Genomic DNA, 17,101 nt, shown 5'->3' on the forward strand with positions numbered 1-17,101 from the left:
AACCTTTTTTGGGTGCAGATTTGGTTTCGGGAAGTGTTTTGGCGCTTCATCCTGGTCCACCCTCGCCTCCTGTTATCGTGCAGAATCCATTTCTCATCGCACTTGATGATTCGATCGAGAAATGGATCATTTTGGTGGGGCAACAGAAGAGACGTACAAATTTCAAAGCGTAGATTTCTTTGGGCTTCGTGCGGCACCCACTTGACGAGCTTCTGTAGAATTTGCTCCAGATGGCGAACAAAGGTTCAGTGCCAAAACTAATCTCTTTTCCCGTGTTGTCTTACGTGAATTTTTTTTAAATTGATGTTTTGAGTTGGTCGTCGTCCACGACGTAAGTCCTACCACGACCTCCACTGTCTTGAGATCGAAATCTCCAACACGAAATGTCCGAAACCATCGCTACACCATGCATTCGCTACTTCTTCCCTCCACATAACTGTATTGATGTTAAGCGTGGTTTGGGCCGAACTTCGCCCAAGTTTTTTTAATTTTTTTTTTTTCAAATTGCCGGTGTTTTTGAAAAAAAAGCCCATTTGTAAGTATATCGGGTTCGAATGCAGGGCCGCTGGCCACCGACGTCCCATCGCCCAAGTTTTAATTCGTACAAATAAATGTGACGAAAATCTAGTTTGGTCATATTTAATTTCGCAGGAATTCAATATAAACTAATTTTTTTTTAATTATAAAAGATATCAGTTAAAACTATCTAAAATTATCTGTTATAATCCATAAATTAGATTTAAGGATTTGGCTTTGTTTACATGAAAAGCACCTGCGAAAATAAAACAAATTTTCCAAAACTGCATTAATTTTGCACCAACCCATTATGGTTTTATTAAAATTGGCTATTTCATCCTTATATCGTTGGAATATTTATAAAATAAGGCTAGTTTGAAATCCTAGAAAATTTTGACGGAAAAGTTTTTGCACGAGCCATAATTATTAGCAAAAAAAAAAAAAACATGTGTTTTGGCATTTCTTATCCTCTGAGCAGCTACAGTGGAAGCTTGAATTTTTCAGCGAAAATGTTATCTTGTGGGCAAATAAATGTTTCAGAAATAAGGGTCAGATTTTTATTTCAGTGACGCTAAAGTTGAGAAATTACGATTTTATATTTAAAAAAATCTGATTTGAATCTAAAATCACAACACCCTGCATAAGACCCAGTGATGGTTCGAGAGACACTGGAGCTGACAAATGAAAGATATTGTTGGCCGTGGGTGACGGAGGGTATAATACACTTGTCGAGTCACAGAACTATCGGATTTAGGCGGCCATCGCTGGGAGCTTTGTCTTTGGTATAATTATTATAACTTGTTTATCATTATTATTATTATTATTTTATTTTATTTTATTTTTTATTTTTGGTTTGTAGAAATTAACTAAAATTTAGGACAGAATAGTATAAAAGGAAAAAAGGTTTGAATTCCAGGTACTAGGCGGCTTGGGATCTCGCAGCTATTCCCTTTCTCCATTTCCGATTGGCCATCGCCCCCCTACATTGTCCGCCATTTTCCAGAAAGACGGCAACTTGTCGTAGTCCGACCGTTTCCGATCCTCATTCAAAACCGGGATTTCACATTTTTCAAGTCTTTTCTTTAACCAATAAATTTAACATGGAAAACAGATACGTTATCAAGACAGACGACGAGCGAACGACTGTCATCACGACCAACAAGAGTAATTTGACAGTGGGGCAGTTCAGAAAGCTCGTGGCTTCCTCTCTCAACCTAAAGAAAGATATCGAGTTCAGGCTCTTTTACGTTGGGAAAGAGGTGAGTGGACCTTTGAACCTTAAAAAATAAACTATTCTTATTTATTTTAGTTATTCAATAATTAATGAATTGGTTAAAATTAATTTGTTAATTTTATGACTATTAAATTAATTTCCCCATTTCAAAAACAGCTAATAAACTTCATCAGCCAGGTGTGAATTCACCCCTCCTTGATAATAATCCCTTTATTCCCTTGCCTTAATTAATCAAAAGGTACTGCCCGCCGACCTTTACAAACCCTTTCACTTCGCTGCCCTTCTGATACTTTGTTGAACAGGAATTTCCGAAAGGTTGCTTAAATACATTTAACAGCCAAAGAAAAATAGAATCACTAAAAGATTTTTTTTCTTTGGGTCACTGATGACTATGAACTTCCCATCTTCTTCTGCGAGCTGAAAGTTCTATCGAGACCCCTATTTATTTCCACACCTTTCAGTAGTGCACTACCCTTAAGGCCTATTCAGACGAGGCAACTAATTGAATGGACGGGTGTCACAAAGTTTGGAAATTGCCCCAACCCTTTCACAAGCAGTCAACTCGTCCTCCCTGGCAGGTGGCCAGCAGGCACATGTGCCACTCACGTTCTCATCCCCACTGGTTGATTCAACTCAAAAGACACTGCTCGGCATTCGCCCTGCATACCAGTCACCTAGTTGAATCAACTGAGTTCACCATGGAAAGCGTTGCAATTGCACGTTTCAATGTGGAGCAGTTCATTGAAGATATTCGTAAGTCCCGTGATAGGGGACATGAGGTGTGAGGAGTATGGTGTAAAATTAAAAGAAGCGAAGCTTGGAGGGAAGTAGCGCAACATTTGAGAGAAAATGCCCGTTTCCCAATTTTATAACAACAGATAAAATACACACTTTTCTTTACTGGGTTTCCTCCTTTTTTGCTTCTCTTTTTACAGAAGAGCAAGCACACGAAGAGCTCCTTCTTCCTCGAGTTCTAACATGTACTGACCTCGCGTTGGGGAAAAGAGGTTGATTCCACAAGTTGCCTGGTGTGAAACTAAGTCTTCACATGGCAGTAAACTGTTGAGAGTCAACCGGGCAACTTAGTTGAATCAACCAAACCGCCTCGTCTGAAAGAGGCCTAAGGGTTTCAGCGGTTCCGTATCACCTACCTGATGAGGCTGTACCATTCCTGGTCCTGGGTAATGCTATACAGCCATATAGGACATGTTCCAATGTTTTTCATAGATTAAGCAGACTTCTCTATTTTTCCCATTTTTGGTAATTGAAGGGGAAATTTTATAAAGGCCTATTATTTTTCTTAATATTGCTTACTGGAGTGGATTTTTGTTTTACTGGTTGAAGTGTTGAAGAATTTTTTTGATTTTTTTTTTAACCTGATGGATATTCAACCATACAGTCCTTTGTTCATGCGTTTATTCAGTTCTGTTTTGGCATGCTTTGAGGTGTGCTAATTTATGATTCTGGTCCAAAGCAAGAATTGCTCCTGGATTTGCTAGTTTGTCAGCCAGTTCATTGCCCTCCTGTCCTAGCGCCCACATTTTTTACACTCAAGCTAGAGATATGCCACAAATTCCCAGACCAGGTTTCAATTGCAGGTCATGGAGTCTAAAATCTTCACTGCTCGGCTGTCGAGTATTTGTTGTACTCAGAATTTATTTGCATGGATTTCAGCTTGAAAAATTGATTGTGTGGGGGGAGCCTAGAGATTTAGCGCAAAATTTGGGCCTTTGGTTTCTGCCCTTCTCTCTTCATGTTCCACATCACCAACCCCCTATGCCATCCACTGAATGTATCTAACAATGGCAATCCCAGTTCCATTGCTGAAATTGGGCAAGTAAGTATGTTAAGACATGCCAATCATTATAATGTTTTACATTTATTTTGTACCTGCTTTTCCAAGGTTTTTGGCCACCATACTAATGGTGCAAGTTCTAATCATTGTTTATAATTCACTAATTTCGTGGTTCGCTTGACCAATTAATACATTACAATTAATTAAGGTTTTTAGTTGAGATGAAAAAAAACTCATAAGGTGGGGTTGAGATAGGAAGTTGATGTCTGAGTGGATCGAGGTCACGATAGCTCAAGTGGTAGAGCAGCGGCGTATCTAGCCGAAGATCGTGGGTTCGAATCCCGCTCGTGCCATTGACTTTTTTTCATCTCAACTAAAAACCTTAATTAATTTTATTGTTTATAATACTAATAGGCTATTTTTAGATTTATATCCCATACAAACAGCACAAGTCTACTGTTGTTGAACTAAAATGGTATAATTATCTAATTAGCCTTGTACCATTTTTGCTAAAACTATGGACAGAATGGAATTGTGGCGTTACACCAATGCTTTCAATCAAAAGTCCTCAGACAAATTGTCAAAGCTCCTTAGTCACTAACCTTATAATGTTCTAAAAATTTGTTTTGACAACTAATCCTTACCACATTTAAAAGTTGCACTCCAAGCTTTCAATCCACCCTAATACTATTGCTCAACCAAGTACACTACCATTCCTGTAAAACTTGCAAGTTGCTGTAAATGATGATGGCCTCGAGACGTCTTATACCTCAAATAAAGTGCTAGGTTAACAGGTTTTTCACTTGCATCCAACACATTGTCAGCACTGTGACTAGGTTGAAATAACAATCCGAACTCGATGAAGCTCCTTAATCACTAACCTAGCAATGACCTCAACATTTCCATTATCAATGAACCGATACCACTTTGAAAAGTTCCAAATCAAGCTTTCAAAGCATCCTAACCCTACTGTCTATATACTTTCCCACCTTAGAAATCACCTCAATCCTCACCCCTTCTTCTCTCATATTGAGTACCAGCATTGGCTCGATTCTCTTATCCCGTGTCCCCCGGTTAAGCGTTGGCCTTTAAAAAAAATAAATAAATAAATAAAATAAATTTTTTATATCTTTGAAAAAATATTATAATAATAAATGTTTTTTTTTGTTTTGTTTTAATTGTAGCTGAAAGATAACAACCTTCCATTGAAGACATACAATGTGACACCAAATAGACCCGTTCATGCACTGATACTTGATCCTTCAAAGATCCTTACGACGCCTTCCAACCAGCCATCTACATCCCAGCCAAAGCCATCAACTTCTTCAGCACAAGTTACAAGGACATTTGATAAAAATAATGTTAGCAGATTTCAAATTTTATGTTATGATATATGTTTTGTTGATTATTATTTTATGCTTTATTTGTATTTGATGAAGCTGTTATTATTTTATGATGAATATTTAAATATTTGCTTAATTGTTCTCAACGTTTGTGTAATAATTTTCTTGTTTTTCTTTTTTAGGGTGAATCAAGTGTAGATATTTATTATGAGGTAATTAAAAGTTTTAGCTTTTTTTCTGGGGGGGGGGGAGAATCAAGTAAGGATTCAAACCATTTTCTCCACTGTGACCTGTACAGTCTATTATGGAACCCCTATGATGTCTATCTGAAAAGTGCACTTTTCCCACAAAACTAAGCTCTTTTCTCAGTGCCTCTGAAAATGCCCTACCGAAGTGGCGAAAATGAGCTTACTTCTCATATTAACAAAAGAAATGTGCTGATGGTCTCTGGTTTCTCTCGACAGAGTCGGCATGTTTCTGCCTCTGCTCTGACCATCTTTCAACTAGTAATTACGACTGCAGTAGATCATATAAAGGCCTATAAATTTACCCAAATTTTGTCCGCCGAGAGAGAGAGGAGTTCCTCTGTCTTCTTTTTTGAGAAATTTATAAATCTCATACCTTGTACTTCTGTCAGTACTTTTTTTCTCTGAATGTAAATGAGTGCACCTTTCATTTTCTTATTTTATCAACTTCTGTAAAAAGAGTGTAGAAAGTTTTACCTTCCATTGTTAAGAAATGAAATTTATTACAAATTTTAAGGTTGGTGACTATGTCGACTTCTGGGAGTGTTATACAGGAAGCTGGTATCAAGGTACCATAAAAGAAATAAAATGTGTTCCTAGAGAAGCTGCTGAAGCTGATGATGCTTCAGATGAACAGCAGTTTGTCGTTGTTCATCTAAGGTAACTATAAAGTCAATAGATACACTATGTAACATTATTTATTTTTTTCATTTTCAGGAAACAATACATGGAACATTATTTATCGATTGATTTAATAAGACCTGTATCGCACAAGATACTAGAAGCATCGATTTTAAAGCCGTCTGATGTGGTTTTAGTTAATTTCAATCCAGATGGCCAAGGCTTAGGGCACTGGTATGATTTCATCGTGAGAACGCCAAAAACAAATGACACCCAGCTCTCGGGAGACTTAAAAATAAATTCATACAATAGGGATGAGGTGTTATTTTATACTGTGCCTGATGATGCAATTATTTATGCCATCGAGAAAAATAAAATTAAATCTGAATTAACGGCAGACGAAGTGGAATTAAGAAAAAACGGTTGTCCATTAAGTATGTTTTATCTTTCATATAATATTTCTGTCTCATCCTCCCACTCAGTCGCACACCCTATACCAATCACTCACTCACTCACTCTTCCTCTCGCACCCTCTCACTCACACTCCTAACCCTTACCTTAATTTGTTGAATACAATCGTTTGTTTCGTAAAAGAACATTTAAAAAATGGGAAACTTGGGTTGGTGCAAAATTAATGTAGGTTTTGAAAATTTGTTTTATTTTCGCAGACGCTTGTTATGTAAACAAAGCTAACTCCTCAGATTTAATGTATGGGTTATAATAAATATTTTCAACTTTTATATTTTATATACAACATAGCCCATTAAAAAGTGTAATTAAATATCAATAACAAGAAAGTTAAAATAGTAAAATAAATAAAAAGAAAAGACTAAAACTTTTTTATTAATACATGTGATATTAACATTTAATTGATCTATTCAATAATTCATTTCTAGTGTTCACTGTTCTTATTAATTACAATTAATTAAGGTTTTTAGTTGAGATGAAAAAAAATTAATGGCACGAGCGGGATTCGAACCCATGATCTTCGGCTAGATACGCCGCTGCTCTACCACTTGAGCTATCGTGACCTCGATCCACTCGGACATCAACTTCCTATCTCAACTCATAAGGTGGGGTTGAGATAGGAAGTTGATGTCCGAGTGGATCGAGGTCACGATAGCTCAAGTGGTAGAGCAGCGGCGTATCTAGCCGAAGATCGTGGGTTCGAATCCCGCTCGTGCCATTAACTTTTTTTCATCTCAACTAAAAACCTTAATTAATTGTAATGTATTAATTGGTCAAGCCGACCACGAAATTAGTGAATTTAAGTTCTTATTAATATTTTAAAGTAGTTACTTTCTTCAAAAACAAACAATTTATTATAAAATCGGTTTATTTTCTCTATTGTACATGATGCATAATGTCTTTAGGTTGCATTATTGTCTTAATTTCCTTATACATTCACAGGACCGACAAAAGTGGTCTGCAGTGAGTGCAACGACAGTTTAAAGAAAGCATGCTTGCATTGCGGATGTGGGCATTGTGGTTTTAAATACGGTTATGCTGAAATGATCATTTGCGATGAATGTGAAGACTTTTTTCATCTTCGTTGTGTAAAATTAGACGAAGTACCAGATGACCAATGGTAATCTCAATTGAGTTTAATAATTTAACAACAAATAATACAAATGTATGATTTATATATTCGATTCTTTTTTGTTTAATTGAAGGTTCTGTGTAGACTGTGTTAATACTGATTCTCCAAAATGCGAGCCAATCGCACAAAATAATGTGCATTTTGGATCGATTGTTGGTGAAGAAGTTGGAGCTAGTTATGTTGGCAAAGATGAAGTGAGTTATAACATTATTCCAAATAATAAGTAATTTAATACTCTTACTGATTTCTTAATTACATAATGCACTTGAATCACCCGGATCGAAAGAAACATAAAAATGATTTAATGTAAAAAAAAATCAGTCTTCATTCGGACTTCGGCTCTCATTATGTTTTCTCTCACTCTTGTGCATATTCTCCTCTGCATTTTAACCTTTGTAGATCTGGGACACTTCCCTTTCACCCTTCAGCACCCTTCACATGTTATCACATCACAAAAACAACCATACCACATGATGGGCCACCATGTTACTCTTCCAATGGTAGCCCATCATGGTTCTCACAAAATCTATAACCTATAAACACCATACACACCCATACATCCATTTCATTCTCACAGATAAAATACCATTTTTACTACTAATAAAGTTATTACTACAATAAAATGTTATTGTTAATTATGTAAAATGTTATTATTAATGTTGTTTTTCTTTAATAATCAATGATGTCATTTCGAATTACAAAAGAACCTACAATGTTTGTTTAATGAATTTATGAGACACAACTAAGTAAGAGAGACAATATTGAGATGATATGATGTGTTCATGCTCTAAAAGTTTCAATTAGCAATAATCTTTTAGAGGATGAACACTCAGAATTATCTCAATATATACTTACCTGGCGTCGGAGTTACGATGATCACTAAGGCGGTTCCCTGAGAGCAAGGACTTTCCATTCCAGTTCGGCTTGGCTGACCTCCACGAATATCTCAAATGTGAATATATTTTTGGTAATCAATTTATTAGCTTGAATATACTTTTAGGGTGAATTTGTGATGTGAGAGGGTCAATGGTGGAATATTGAGAACCCCATAGACCCTCAATTAGGTTAGTTGTATAATATGTGTAAAGGGTGATGGAAGAATATCAAGTACTCCACTACCCTAATTAAATGAGGGTATGTAAAAAGGAGTGAATATTTAAGAATTAATGTGAGTACAAATAGGTTTGGAACTGCATGCGTTGGGTGCTGAATTGACCTAGCTGTTGACAGCCACTCCCCCCCACCTCATCCTCTAAAATGCCATGATTGACATATTAACAAAAGAAGTAAAAGCAGAGCAGGATGGTCAAAAAAGACCTAAGTTCATCGCTTCACGCTCGATAAAAAATCTCACAACTGTTCAATGTTTACTTTGTGGATTGTTTGGTCCTTTAAAGAATCTTGCCACTAATTAAGCATTCTAAATTGTAAAAACATTATTGTTTACTTTTCGATTTTTAGTTATCAACTTCAGGTGTACATGTTCCACTGAAGTCTTCGTTTCATTTTGCCAGGAAAAAAGGGGTGGCAAGCATTTTACTTGATTCTCATAATATTATAGACAACGGATTGACAGTAATAATTGAAGGGAATAATGCTTGTGTCCACAACAAAAAGAGAAAGAGGCATAATTTCAAAGGGTTGATTGGCATAAACAGGTAAAAATAGACATTTCATTATTTGTCAAACTCCTGAGAAAATTTTTCTTGGAAATTAGGGTAAATTTTTTTCCACAGATTTCTTGTTCAAAATGGCAGTATGCATTGCATAAATGACGAAGGTGGAACTGTCAAAATGTGGAGGGAAGGAATACCTATCAGGCTGGTTAGGTCTCACAAAATAAAAAGCAAATTCTCACCGTCACAAGGATATAGGTACAAATTATATTATTTAGATAAGATTTTAAAAAAATTCAACCTTCGATGTGTGTTTTTATCTCTTTTTCTTTGATAAATATGTTAAAATCTGTCAATGTTTCTCAAAAATTTAACCATTAAATTAGTAAACAAAACTAAATTTAGAATTAATTAAGGTTTTTAGTTGAAATAAAAAAGTCAATGGCACGAGCGGGATTCGAACCCACGATCTTCGGCTTGATACGCCGCTGCTCTACCACTTGAGCTATCGTGACCTCGATCCACTCGGACAACTTCCTATCTCAACCCCACCTTTTGAATTTTCCCTCCTTTTGGCCATTTTTCAAATGTCGTGTAATCGGATTGGATTCTCGGCGACAAATGAAATGCCCACAGAGAGCTTTAGTGAAGTATACTTCATTTTAATTCATTACATTCACTAATTTCGTGGTCCACTTGACCAATTAATATATTACAATTAATTAAGGTTTTTAGTTGAAATAAAAAAGTCAATGGCACGAGCGGGATTCGAACCCACGATCTTCGGCTTGATACGCCGCTGCTCTACCACTTGAGCTATCGTGACCTCGATCCACTCGGACAACTTCCTATCTCAACCCCACCTTTTGAATTTTCCCTCCTTTTGGCCATTTTTCAAATGTCGTGTAATCGGATTGGATTCTCGGCGACAAATGAAATGCCCACAGAGAGCTTTAGTGAAGTATACTTCATTTTAATTCATTACATTCACTAATTTCGTGGTCCACTTGACCAATTAATATATTACAATTAATTAAGGTTTTTAGTTGAGATTAAAAAAAACCTTAATTAATTGTAATATATTAATTGGTCAAGCAGACCACGAAATTAGTGAATGGAATGAAACTAAATTTGAATTATCAAAAGAGTAACCATAATATAGCATCACTTATTTTAATGACACTTTTTGATGATACCAGGTGAAAAATACAATATTAGACACTTGTATGAGCGTTCTTGCAAATTTTATGTTTTTCTACCTTTGTTGTGTACATATTTAAATATTATTACATACCAGTCGGAGTCGTTTTTTTTATACTTCTGATGATAAGAAGTTAATATGGAAGATCTTATATGTGCTTAGATGTATAAAAATTTACAAAAACCAAAAAACATTTTCAGTAAAGTGGGCCAAAAATATTTTTGTATAGAAAATCATTTTGATTCGTTTTAAGCATCCTTCAAAACCCTTAACTATGAATTTTTATCACAAAATCAAAATATCAATTTTTTGGCTGGGTTTGTCAGGGGGTATTTTTCTTCTGGTGTCTTTTGTCCTACTTAAAAATTCATACCTTCTCTTGATTTTATTCAAATAGAACGTTATTACAACTCTTGGAAAGCTTAACATTTTTTTCTTTCTGCCTGTGGCAACAATGTTGTGTAATTATAAGTTAAAAAATTAAGGATGAAATCAACAAGAACACCTCAACCTTTTTAATTTATTTCTTTTGCTCTAATTTATTTATGGGGACAAATTAATGCCATTACGTTTGGTTTAGTGAGTTCTAAATCCATACAAATTTTACAGTATATCTGTGGAATAGTCTCAAGGTTGTCACCATTCTTGTGGTTTTTGAAAACAGTGGATTTAGGTGGTAAGAGGAAGTGGAAAATTAAGTAGAAAAAATATTATTTTTGATTGTCCCAAAATTTTGTATTTAAGGATTTTTCATGGTGGAACAAATGAATATTGACTTTGTTTCTTTCTTAAAAACTATTTTAACCTATTATTATTATTTTTTTTTTTAAAGCCACAAAAATGGTGACAACTGATCAACCAGAAACTTTACAGGAGTTTAAAACCTTGTAAACTACATGTAATGGCGCAACCGGCGCCTACGCATAAACAAGAACCGACGATATAAAATAAGACATTTGATATGATTTTATCCCTGTTTTTCTCACCTATAAAGACAAAATAATCATTCAATCAAATAAAATAATAATCATCAATGGTTGCGCTAATGTTGAATTTATGTAGAAATTAGAGGAGGTATGAATTTTTAAGTGGACCAAGAGACCTCATCATGAAAAAATATTGTCTCCCCCCTGTTTGCAAAATAAGTAAAAAAATAATTTTTTTCTTTTCTATAAAAATTCATATCAGATTCAAAGAGTGCTTAAAACGAATCCTAACAACTTTTTTTTTACTTTTCTGATAGTGATTTTTAATTTTATTTATTTATTTTTTTTGTATGTTTTCATGTATCTAATCTTATTTAGTGGAAAAAGATAATTTTTGATTTTCTCAAATATTTATCGTAAAGGGTTTCTTGGAACTGCAAAAAATGAATACCAATTTTGTTTGTTGTTAAAAAAAATATTTTAACCTTCTTTGCCATGTTGCTTGTTCACAAATTATGTATACCCATGCTATGGATATATAATAACCTAGAAATACATGTACATCAAAGGCCCAAAAAACATTTTTTCAATAATTAATGAAATTATTATTTTTATTGACTCCTGGAGCCCAATGGCAAGAATGCCCAGACATGTTTCTCATATATTGCGACCTAGATTAATTAAAAAACATTTATGGATGGTTAATAAAAAGTTACTTTAGTAAAGAAAAATGTTAAATTAAAATCAATGTACATGTCTTCTAGCCTATCAGTTTAATTTACATAATTTTTGTAATATTCTATTTTCCATAACAATTTTAAGGCAAATTAATTTTGAAGAACAAAAAAAAATAGTCACAATTTTTCAGATATGACGGATTGTATTTTGTCAAAAGTTACTATAAAGAAAAAAATGCTAAAGGATGCCAAGTTTGGAAGTATAAACTCCAACGTAACGATCCTTCTCCACCTCCATGGACTAAAAAGGGCAAGCAACGCATTGAAAGTCTGGGTCTCACTAGGGTGGTAAATAAACATAAATTAACCCGTTCTTATATTAATTTCAGAATGATCTGTTAGGATTTTACTGTTTTTCTAATATATATATTTTTTTATGTGAAGCTTCCTTCAGGGAGTGCTCTTGAGCCGCCTGCCAGCGATCACAGTCCTTATTCCCTTCCAAATCACATTGTGAAATTAATCGAACTTGATACGGTGAACAAAGTTTTCTGGGACAGATTGATAAGCCAAGCAATCACAGATAAAATGGTATGTACAAAATAAGAATTTCAGCTGTTATAAATGCAAATCTTAGGATTTTTATAGTAAAAATGATGGCTCGGGCCAATTTAAAAGAAAACACTGTACTTCATCCAGATTTCAAGGAATATATTCCCTTCAACAAGTTAAAAAGATTAATTTGATGTATAAAAGTTGTTTTTAATACATTGATGGGCAAATTTAACACACCACTCAATTTATTTAGTTCAGAATTAAATACCTTATTTTTCTAGATTAGGTACAGATAATTAGGAGCTATCGTAGTCAAAATAAACTGTAAATAATGCTTTGTTAGCTTCCTTTATTTACTTGTGTATTGATTAATCCCATTTGTACAATAAGAAGCATTACGCCCTTCCATTCTGCTACATCTAAAGATCAATTTCAGTTAATCTTTTTCCTTCGTTGATTTCATTTGATATTATTCTTATTCTTAAACCTTTGTTCAATGGCTCCAGTCAGGGATTTGTATGAGTAGGACAGTGTCAGGGTCATAACATTACTAACATTATTCGGTACTTGAGAAAAAGGGGTTCACACTTAGAAGGCCAGGACAGGGTTGACCTAGGTCTACAGACCAGAGAGGCGATCAATTCATCTGTCATTAGACTCTATGAAAGTGCAGCATTACGGAAATAAGATAAGAAATCTGATAAGTAAAGTCCCAACCCCTTTGAAAAATGAGTTTCTTTGATGGAAGAACACTGGCACACCAGGACAGATTCACATGGGTTTTGCGAGCTCTCAAAAAATGGAGCCAGGAAGGAAGTACAATAAGCTGTATACTACAGATGCTGTGCTCAGGGGAACTCCTCCAGTTCCTCCAGTATGAATAATAAGTCGTATCCATTATTTAAAAAAAAGGATGCTCAGGAGAAAGGTAAGCCCATGCTTTGTGTTTCCTCAAGTGACTCATTCCATGGTGGGTCGTTGATGTTCCGGAGTGGTATTCCCTTGGACACCTTCACTGAATTTGTTGTTGTGTGAAGATTACACTAAAAATATTGGGGCTAACAGCATTTAGGGGTTATTTCTACATTTTTAATTCATAATTTTCTTTTATTTGTACAGAATTTGATGCAAAAGATTAAGGAGCAGTTCACATGTCCTTGCTGTTTGGATCTATTAGACAAACCGGCTTATTTTTCAAGATGTTTGCACACATTCTGTTCAGTAAGTATTCCTATGTGGAAAAAAATGAAATATTCCTTTTGCTGATTCTTTTCTATATTTCAGAATTGTATTAATAAGTCGTTGGAAATAAGCGGCAGCAGTTGTCCGGTATGTAGGGCGAATATTCACGGAAATGCCGACAGTACGAATAAGTTAACAGATAATGAAAATCTTAACAATATTTTGCTTGCTTTGTTTCCTAATTACCATATATAAACTCGTTTGTATTATTTGCATCTACATATATAAATATAAATATCAACAAAAGATTGACATAACTGGCGAATAATTTATCGTTTTTTTGTACAAGAAGATATTCAGTATCTCTTATTGTATTTTGTAAATAGTTCACTTAATGTTTTACAATGTATTCTTTGTACTTACATGTACAAATATAAATATCAACAAAAGATTGACATAACTGGTGAATAATTTACCTTTTTTTTTGTACAAGAAGATATTCAGTATCTCTTATTTTATTTTGTAAATAGTTCACTTAATGTTTTACAATGTATTCTTTGTACCTACATGTACAAATATAAATACCAACAAAAGATTGACATAACTGGTGAATAATTTACCTTTTTTTTGTACAAGAAGATATTCAATATCTCACTTATTTTATTTTGTAAATAGTTTACTTAGTTATATGGCTTTGTAAAATATAATTACTTTTTGCACTGGCTCTATACTGTAGTCTCCATTTCTTCTATTGCAACCTAAAGGTCTATTGTGTAATTGACTTTTCTTTATTTCCAAACCATGAAAACCACTTTTAACACGCAATGCCATCCGTAAAACCAAATATGGACAGCCGTGGCAAGTCTTTTTAAAACCAAAACTTTTTTTATTGAAAAACTACAATACAAAGTTGTTTTATAATGTTTATTTATTTAGTATGCACATAGACATATAAATAAAAAATTTCATTTGTGTGCTAAAAGCTTATTTATATTATATAATTTTACATTTTTAAAAGATTTCATCTGCATGCTTAAATCCATTAGATATCGTGGTCCCATTGACCAAATAACATCTTTCAATTAATTATTATTTATGTAAGGTATTGGTTGAGATAAAAAAGTCAGTGTCACGAGCGGGATTCAAACCCACGATCTTCAGCTAAATACACCGCTGCTCTACCACTTGAGCTATCGTGACTTCGATCCTCTCAGACACTAACTTCCCATTTCAACCCAACCTTTCAACCACCACTGAGCAGCGGCATATTTAGCCGAAGATCATGGGTTCGAATCCCGCTCGTGGCACTGACTTATTTATCTCAACCAATACCCTACATAAAAATTAATTAATTGAAAGATGTTATTTGGTCAATTGAACCACGAAATCTAACGAATTTAATAAGTTGAATGAAGTATATCTTCACTAAAGCCCTCTGTGGCCATTTCATTTCATGCCGAGAATTAAATAGATTACACAACAGGGAAAATTCAAAAGGTGGGTTTAGATGGGGAGTTGGTGTCCGAGTGGATCGAAGTTACGATAGCTCAAGTGGTAGAGCGGCGGCGTGCCGAAGATCGTGGGTTCGAATCCCGCTCGTGACATTGGCTTTTTTATCTCAACCAATACCTTACATGAAGATTAATTAGTTGTATGCTAAAAGTTGATTTATTCTTTTTTTAAACGTATTTGCACTTGTTTTCAATGGAAATGACCCTGCTGAATCTATTGGCAAAATAATTATGTTTGAAAACGTCATGGTCTACAAGATAAATGCAAAAAATTGAAATTATATTGGTTAAGTTTTCTTATGGAACGAACTCTGCTGAATAGCCGTTTTTCTATGGTACTCTGCTGAAATTAACCTCGAAAACGTCTTGTTTACTCCCTTTACGGGATGAGCGCTAAAAACCGAAAAAATCGGCAATTTGTTAGAACGGTTTTCAATGTAAAAGACACCAATGAGTCGATTGCCGCAAGCATTATCTTCTAAAGCTCATAGTTATACATTTTTGCGATCCTTATGGAAACGACCGTGACAAGAAATTTATTTTTCAGGTTTTCAAGGCCATGCTGATTTGATAGGCAATTTTATCCGATGTTTTCCAATGGAAGGGACCCAATTGAATCGATTGGCACAAGAATTAGGCTCGGAAACCATAATTTTACGGGATGAACGCAAAAAAACATAAAAATCGGATTTTGTTGCGGTTTTCAATGTAATAGGCCCAGCTGATTCGACGTTTTCCAATGGAAACGACCTTGCTGAATCACAAGGTTGGCATAAGAAATAAGCTCATAAACAGAATATATTACGAGATTACGACATAAATGCAAAAACCGTACAATCCAAAAAATATTTTTGAACTGTTTTTAATGTAAAAGTCCCTGCGAGTCGATTGCTTCAAGAATTCAGCTCGAAAACGTCACAGTTTACGGGTTGAACGCAAAATCTGAAAGCTTTTTTCCCGACATTTTCCAGTGGAAAACCTACTGAATTGATTGGCGCAAGATTTAATCTCGAAAACCTCATATTGGATTGGTGCAAAATTAATGCGGAATATGGCTTATAACATAATTTTAGATAATTTTAACTGTTATCTTTTATTCAAAACGTTTTAGTTTATACTGAATTTTAGAGTAAGGACCTGCGAAATTAAATATGACGAAACTAGATTTTCGGCAAATTTACTTGTAAGAATTTAAACTTGTGCACTACTATTATAAACTCTTTGTTTCATTAAGATTTATTACTAATTATTTAAGTCGGTAGTCGTTCCAGCTGAAACTAAGATCGTCTTGGTCAATAAGTATCATCTCTTTTTGTTATCCATCATCTCGACATTTGACATTTATAATTACCATATGTACAATCGCTAAATTTACTAATTTGAGGAATTTTTTCGAATAATTCACCTAGATTCGCGTCTCGCCCTGACCACGTGGGTCGAGAGGTTAGGGCCACGTGGTGTCCATCCGAACCGGAGCTGACTTTATTGTTTTCTTTATTGTTTCTGTTGGCTGTCTTCTGATTTGCCTTTTTGTCTATTATTGACATTGACAGCTCTGTACTGAGGAATATTGAGCGATTTTTAAGATCAACTACATACTTTTCATCTAAAAAAAAAAAAAGAAAAAAAAAAGTTTTTTCTGTTTTATTTCGTATCCCTTATGGAGTCACACACTATGCACTTTGACCATGAACCTCCCGATATCAGACCCAACACATCTCCAAAACAAAAGATAAAATGGGTAGGCCCAAAGTATGTTATGATGAGTTTAGATGAAAATCATCCATCCAAAAAGACGTTTAATAACTTCAGCCCTTTTAAAATTTGCAAATTTATAAAAGTTTTTGCCCCCAGGTAAATGTAAAATTTTTGAAAAATGGTACGATTTTATTGAATATCTCTTGTGAAAAGGATTTTCTAAATCTGAATGGGATGAAAACCCTTGAAGACATTCCAATTAAATTCAATCTTCATAAAACGCTCAATTACACGAAAGGAGTCTTAACTGCCCCTGAGTTACTGAACTGTGATGAAGATGAAATTGAGACAGAACTAACCAAACAACACGTTATAAAAGTA

The 17,101-nt window shown here is 34.5% G+C and overlaps 1 protein-coding gene and 1 non-coding gene across 3 annotated transcripts; both read left to right on the plus strand.

Annotated features, from left to right (window-relative positions):
* Positions 1–1,476: 1,476 nt before the first annotated feature.
* Positions 1,477–14,231, plus strand: LOC106663285 (E3 ubiquitin-protein ligase UHRF1-like). 2 transcript variants are annotated; one of them, XM_014387992.2, is made up of 13 exons: positions 1,477–1,775; positions 4,730–4,906; positions 5,071–5,100; positions 5,651–5,793; positions 5,851–6,188; positions 7,165–7,342; positions 7,428–7,548; positions 8,816–9,012; positions 9,091–9,228; positions 11,966–12,122; positions 12,219–12,365; positions 13,449–13,550; positions 13,614–14,231. In XM_014387992.2, the coding sequence occupies exons 1-13, from the start codon at positions 1,617–1,619 to the stop codon at positions 13,764–13,766; spliced, it is 2,040 nt and encodes a 679-aa protein (XP_014243478.1). In that variant the 5' UTR covers positions 1,477–1,616; the 3' UTR covers positions 13,767–14,231. The 2 variants fall into 2 exon arrangements, with proteins under 2 accessions (XP_014243478.1, XP_014243479.1); XM_014387993.2 differs by having other exon boundaries at positions 13,629–14,231.
* LOC112127072 lies at positions 8,202–8,366 on the plus strand. The gene has a single exon (XR_002910379.1). It is a non-coding gene; the product is annotated as a U1 spliceosomal RNA (small nuclear RNA).
* Positions 14,232–17,101: the final 2,870 nt, after the last annotated feature.

Source organism: Cimex lectularius, unplaced genomic scaffold (assembly GCF_000648675.2).
Source record: "Cimex lectularius strain Harlan isolate CLEC.00 unplaced genomic scaffold, Clec_2.1 scaffold195, whole genome shotgun sequence".
Lineage (NCBI taxonomy): Eukaryota > Metazoa > Arthropoda > Insecta > Hemiptera > Cimicidae > Cimex > Cimex lectularius.